We start from the raw sequence: 7,089 nt of genomic DNA, 5'->3' as shown, positions 1-7,089 counted from the left end.
CTTCATCTATGTTTTAGTAATACTAGAATTAAAAAGGGAAGCTTATTAGACCAAGAGAGTTAGACCAAGATCGTGATAGTTAGCTAGGTCATGATAGCATTTATAGAATAATGAGAGTAAAAGGATTTAGATTTTGAAAAAATATGTAATATTTTAAATTAGATAGAAATTTATTTACCTTATTTTTCAAGATTATCAAACATGAGGATTGCATGATCAAGATAAAAAAGGTGTGTAAATTATACATAGCAATTAAACATTAGCACATTTGAATGTTAGGACTATGTATAAAATACAATTCTTTTTTGTCCTAATCATTGTGTTGAACTAATCTTATATTGAAACCAGCAAACTTCTTTGCCATGATGATAAAAACTTTCATATAAAGCCCTCAAACAGTTGTAGGGAAGGGTTTGTGAACCTTTTAAGGCAATTCTCCCAGTGGTAGTAGAACAAGGCTTCCTAGTGATAGTAAAACAAAGCTTCCTTGTGGTAGTAAAACTTCTGGTTCCAAAAAAAATCTCTTAACTCTTTCGTAAACTTATATTAAATTAGAAAATAGTATTATGGGAACCTTTCCAAACCACATAAGTGCAGAAACATTGACATTAGTCTTGTTAAAAAAGAAAAAAAACTCATATTTTCACTACTGTTGTTGTTGTCCACTTGACTTGCTAGCATGGCATAGTGTCTAGCATAGTATAATGGCTAGCATGGCATGTCATTTAGATGACATGGAATAACCTCTAATTAAAAGAGATTTTTTTAATAAAATTTGAAGAAAGAATGGTTTAAAAAGAATTTTGGTTTATTTTAAAATATTTATTCTTTTTGTATTAAGAAAAAGATTTTTTTATATTTTGACTTTTTAATAGTAAGTCTTTTTTTCTTTTCTTTTTTTTTTTTTAATTACAGGATATATATTGTATGCCATCTTATAAGTATATACATTAATGGCATTACAGAATTTATATACACTAGTGTTCTCCCTATATTTAGTGGTGAAACTATCATCCCAACATAATTATTTAATGCTAAAACTGCTAGTTTTAGTATTAGATAGGTATGGTTTCAATATATTTGCGCATACAAACTTTTCAAATATTAAGAATAGTTTTAATGAGTAACATTAAAGTGTTTCTATTTTTTTTATTGTAGATAAATAGAATGTGTATGAGGGCTAATATTTTTTGCAACTTCCACTTGCATTTATACACATTTTCGCTGATGTTTTTGTAACGAAATAGTTTTTTAAAAAACTATGAAATTTGTAAAACAAATCAACTAAAAAACTTACCAGATAATTCTTAGAACTCAAAGAAATATGCAAGCTATTGCAATTTATTTATTTGAAAACAATAGTAAACTGGAGTTTAAGGAGATCAGTTTGGATTTTAAGGGGATTAGTTTCGACATCCATTAGAAATGTATCAAATGGGAATATCCCTCTGCTGCTGTATATAAAGTTTTTTTTGTTGGTTGTTATATATTTAGTTTAGTATTTTGATTATTACAGCTGATATGCAATTGATAATGTATAATAACAAAAAACTTGACTAAAACCATGATAATACAAGGCTGTAGACCATAGGAGGGCAATGAGTCAAATTTGTTATTTTTTTTTTTTTTTAACTTTATTTATATTCATCGATAAATTTCAAATTTGATTCAATAATCTTTTGTTGTTCGGCTTTTATGACCTTTTGAAGTTTACACCCCCCTCAAATTGAGGGGGTGTAAATTTTATAAGGTCATAAAACCCTCCTATTTGGGGCTAGGGGGGCTAACGTTTTGGGGTTTTTGTTGTTCCCAGTCTCCAATCACCGCAATTTTTTGCGTAGCATCTTTATTCCTTATATATATGAACATACTTAAATATGAAGTTTTCTTCATGTTTCAAAGTTGCTTAGCTCAAACATCAAAAAAAGTTGTCTACGACCTTGTAATAGTTATCTGATGTTTTTTTTTTATTTATTGAAGAATCCATTAGTTTTCTAAATGACCAGAATATAAAAAATAATTATAAATTTAAGTAACAAATGTTTATAACAGGTTGTAGTTTATATTCTTTGTATTATTTTAAATGTTGATCTAATAATGTTGGATAATAGTGAAGTTTTATTGTTTAAGAACATTCTAGTCTTAAAAAATAAAGGTTTTTTGTTTACTGTTTATTATTTTCATAGATTTATTAATTTTAGAAAGTTTAACATCAAGTTCTCTGAAAAATGACTTTAATAATAATAGCCGCAGAAGTAGATGAATAAAATATTGCAAAAGCAGGTGGTACAGTTTATTTCTTATCTTTTGAAGAAGACATGTAAAATAGTTTGAAAACTTTTATTCAAACTTGACTGATGTTATTTGACCATGAAGTTGTTTTTTCTTTTTGTATTTATAAATTAAATGAATAATATTTAAATGATTCAAAAATTGTACAACATACATGAAAAACTATCATCAAGCTATTTACGATAAATCTTTACTGCTGATACAGCTTTTATAACAAGACTAAAATTATTTTAAAAGATTTTTACCATTGTTTTTCAACTATACTTTTAGCTTTTTTTTTCAAAAGAATTATGTGCTTGTTCTGATCTATGTGCATCTGCTGAACTATGTGCTTGTGCTGACCGTACAAGACTCAATAAAAATACCGGCTGATCAACTGGTTTTTTGTACTCTATTTCATAAAGTTCAGTAATTAAGTTGTTCGACAAAGCTTCTTCTTTTATAAAACTTTTTATATACGCTAAAATCTCCAATAAATTTATACAATAATTACGAAGTCGAACAAAAGATGATTTAGAGAATGTAACATAAATGAGCGAATTCATGTAACATACATAAATTCATCAGCTCAAATTGTTTCTGTAACTTCTAAAACTCCTAATGTTGATTAATTTCTAAAAATTTATATTAATCGTTGTATTATTATAAATTTTTGCCGTTACAGATGGCAGCCTGAGTTTTGTGAAAAATATTATAACTTTAACTTTTTGTCCAAAGTGAAAATAATTATTCAATTAACTAAAAGTAGTGTTAAAAAATGGTAAGAAAAGAAGACTTTAAAGCTCAAAGCTAATAGTAGTGAGTACTCAAAGCTAACAGTAGTAGAAGGCTTTGAAACATGGCTTGACAGTAGTTGAAGACTTTGAAAAGTGAGTAGAGTATTAAAATTGGAAGCAGAACTTTTAACAAAGGATAAAGAAATTAGTCAACTCAAAGTATTTGTGAATGATCTGAAGAACCAACCAAGCAACATACTAAATTCAAATGATTGTGCATGGTCCGATGTAGTAAAAGGTAAAAAGTGTAACAAAACAGCTCAACTGAATTTAGTCAATGTTGTTGTTAAAGAATCTCAAAGTAAAGACCTAAGACAAAAGAACTTAATAGTCTTTTGATTCAATACCTCTAAAAACAAGAATGATAATGTAGCCAGAGAAGAAGATACATTAGGGATACAATATATACAGTAAGCAAAAAAATAAATGGCACAAACTTTTTTTGAAAAAATTTGTATAAAATGATTATAAAATGGTAGTTGATTTTAATTTTAAGGGAAAAAACTATGAATTATTTGAAAATAGCATTATATTGAAGCATCCTATTCAAAAATTGTTAAATATTAGTTCATATGACGTATAAAAATCGACTGTAATTATATTTTCTCACAAAAAAAATTATGCCATAAATAAGAAAAATGCCAAAATTAGACAAAAAAATTAGTATTTAGACAAAAAATTTAGTATATCAATATTTAGTAGGGCCACCTTTGCCATAATAACTGCTTGCAGACGTCGAGGCATCGATTCCACAAGAGAATTGGTTTCTTCTGGAGTGATTTTCTCCCATGCTTCGACCATTGCTACTTTTAGATAATTTTGTCTTCTGTAAGCTCGATCTTCAATTTTCCGTTCTAGAATGTACCACAAATGCTCAATTGGATTAAGGCCATTCCATCACATTATAATTATTTTTTCGAAAAAATTTCTTTGTTTCTATGGCAGTATGTTTTGGGTCATTGTCCTGTTGAAAGACGAAGTTGTTTCCAAATCTAAATTTATGAGCAGTGAGTTTCAAATTTGCTTTAAAATGCCTATATGCAAACTGGCGTTCATAGTTGATTCAATGAAAGTCAATTTGCCAGCTCCTCGCCAAGCAATTGATTCCAACACCATAACATTTCCACCACCGTGTTTTACTGTTCCTCTTATGCACCTCAACTTGTATGCCTCACCTTTTTTTCGTCAGACTTTTTGCTGTCCATCCAAAGAGATCAGGTTAAATTTAGATACATCACTCCAAATTACTTTCTTCTAGTACTCGATAGTCATGTCTGCATACTTTTTTGCCAATAATAATTTTTGTTTCATATGTCTTAGAGTCAAATAGGGTTTTTTGCGACATACTCTACCATGAAATCCTTGCTCTCTAATTCTATTTCGGATAGTTTAAGCTGAAATCATGATTTTGTGGTCATTTTTAACTTTGTCTGCAGTCTTTTGAGCAGCTTCATATCTGTTTTTCTTCACTTGTAAAATAATGTTTCTATTAATAGCAGCAGGTATTTTTCTTTTACGGCGTCTTCCGAATATATCAGTTGTAGTCCCATTCAAATTATGCTTTTTTATAATATTGCCGACAGTTTCAAAAGGGATTCCAGTCTATTTATCAACTTCTCTGTAGGTCTTGAGTTCACAACTAAGTTTTTTTGAGAAATCGTCCAATGTCGTTTTACGATGCGCATGTTGCTATAAATCAATTTTATTCAATTAATCATAACTTGTGTGTTACAAATATATTTTATGTTACATATGAACGCATCTTAAGTGTTACATATGTAAATATAATTTTAGACTTAAACTTACCAAAATTTTATTTTTTTTCCCACAAAAATTCAAAAAAGTACTAAATAAAGTTTTTGTGCCATTTATTTTTTTGCTTCCAATATAACACCAGTGTGCTTTTAATGTTTTTAAAAACAATAATCCTTTGGTAAAATCATGCACAAGTACATACAAAAATCTTCATAATACACGATTTTTTTTGTATAAGCTACTTAGAACTTTGGTTGGAACTCGAGTTGCTTTTTTTCCAGCCAATTTCTATATCTCGAGTTGCTTAATGGTTGCATAAGTTTCTTAGCCTAAATTTCAGTGTTTTTACGAATAAGAGACAACATACGGTTTAATATCAATCTTTAACAGAAGAGTGCTCTTTACAACTAAAATCACTTAAATTCTAATTTAAAAAAATTTCTCTCTTTTGCTGGATCTTTATTTTCTTCATCTTCACTTTCTTCGTCTTCTTGTCCGTCTAGTTCCTCGTCTTCTCCGTCTGATTCGTCAGGCAAAACATCAATAGGGTTATCCTTTACTTCGTCTGGAGTAGGAGTCTCTGATTTCCACCAGGTTGTCAATGTCAACAGGGGTGGAACAACATAAGCAGGCATGTCTTTAGGATTTATCTTATCGTCCTCCCTACCATCAGCCGTGATAAGACATCCTGTTTTCGCAAAACTCCTATAAAGCATACGAAGAAATTTCTCGTCTTTGGATGTTTTACGGTAAGCTTCACCGACCCAACGAGTTAACAAAATGCGGCGATCTTTTGCCGACAGTTTCCGATCATTTTTGCCAAGCCAGAGTTCGATGTTTTCATCATTTTCGAGCCAGATGTTTTGTTCTACTTTAATATGTGATTTGAATGCTTTTCCTGGTCCGGCATTAACAGGTTGCCAAAAATGTGTCCCGTTGGGAACACCAAACCAGACAATACCTTTATGTTGTCGCACTTCATTCAAAAACTCATCACTGACTTGGTCTGTCAGGTTATCGCAGAGTAAAACATACTCATCCAGGTTAGCGACAGCATTGGAGACAGTGTTCTTTACCCATTTCACGGAGAACGTTGTATCTGCCCATACATTTGGTACACATCTACATCAGTGTCATAACCTAAAACTTCATCTTGACTAATCTTTTTCCCCTTACCTCTGAAAATCAACGCCGGCTTCACCATTTCTTCAGGACTGAAACATATTTGAAGGGTAGCTTGTCGCTTATCAAGCCCACTGCCAGGTTGAGCTACCCATACTCTATGGTCCCTTCGTTCATTTCCCTTACTTATTGGAATTTTGTATGTTTGCTTGCTCTCGACTACAAACGGGAGTGGAATTTGATCTACATTGATTCTCTTTTTCAGTGGGAAACGCCCCCATTTTTTATCGTATGTGGGTTTGCCACTTCCAGACTTAATCAACTTTTCTCTCAAATTTGAATGCCATTTCATCAGAATCAGGGTTTGCTTTTTTACGTTAGCTTGGCGCTTACGTTGAACACACAGCATGCGGATCTTATTTTTCCTTAAGAAATAAGTGACTATTGATTTTGGCAATCTGTCAGCATTCGGGCTTTGTTGTAGATGAATTTGATTCGCTCGGACATACAACCACTCAAAGTTAACTTTTAGCCCCTTTTTTCTTGCTTCGGAGAATTTGTCATAAAGTTTGTTAAACAAAGCTTTGTGTTTGTCGCCTCTTCGGCATTTCCTGAATAACACGTTTTTCTTGTTTTCGTAGTACTTGTTGTAGATTTCTTTTTCCTTTGATTTCCATCGTGTAATCATACTCTTATGAACATTATATTTTTTTGCTACATCCCTACTTAACATACCATCGTTTAAGTCATTCAGCGCATCAACCTTTTCTTTTATCGTATAGCTCTTCCGTTTGTCAGCAATTTTTGGTAATTCATTAGCTTCAACATCAGTAAGAAGCTTCTCTAAAACCGACTTCACAGTTTTTCAATATTATCGTACTTGTTCCTTCCATCAATTCTTACTCTTACTCATGATCTTAACAGCGTTGTCAACAACATACACAACAACAACACTACTATGCTTACTTTCTTTTGAAATCGTTTATCTAAAAGAAGTCATTACATTGCAGAGAAAAAAATTGATTCGAACGCAAAATCGAATGTTTTCATTTCTCAAAAAAACATGTACGGCAATTTTTTAAACTACATAAAGCTATGTTTTATATCCAACATAAAAATAGTATTTGACAGTAAAAAAATGAAC

At 30.9% G+C, this 7,089-nt stretch overlaps 1 protein-coding gene across 1 annotated transcript; it reads right to left on the bottom strand.

Moving 5' to 3' along the window:
• Positions 1-5,236: 5,236 nt before the first annotated feature.
• LOC136086454 (uncharacterized) lies at positions 5,237-6,858 on the bottom strand. The gene is made up of 3 exons (XM_065808751.1): positions 6,849-6,858; positions 6,000-6,788; positions 5,237-5,922 (listed from the first exon to the last, which is right to left on the bottom strand). Exons 1-3 carry the CDS (start codon positions 6,856-6,858, stop codon positions 5,237-5,239), a joined length of 1,485 nt encoding a protein of 494 aa, XP_065664823.1.
• Positions 6,859-7,089: the final 231 nt, after the last annotated feature.

Source organism: Hydra vulgaris, chromosome 10, assembly GCF_038396675.1.
Source record: "Hydra vulgaris chromosome 10, alternate assembly HydraT2T_AEP".
In the NCBI taxonomy this organism is placed as follows: domain Eukaryota; kingdom Metazoa; phylum Cnidaria; class Hydrozoa; order Anthoathecata; family Hydridae; genus Hydra; species Hydra vulgaris.
This window is presented reverse-complemented; position numbering and strand designations above follow the sequence as displayed.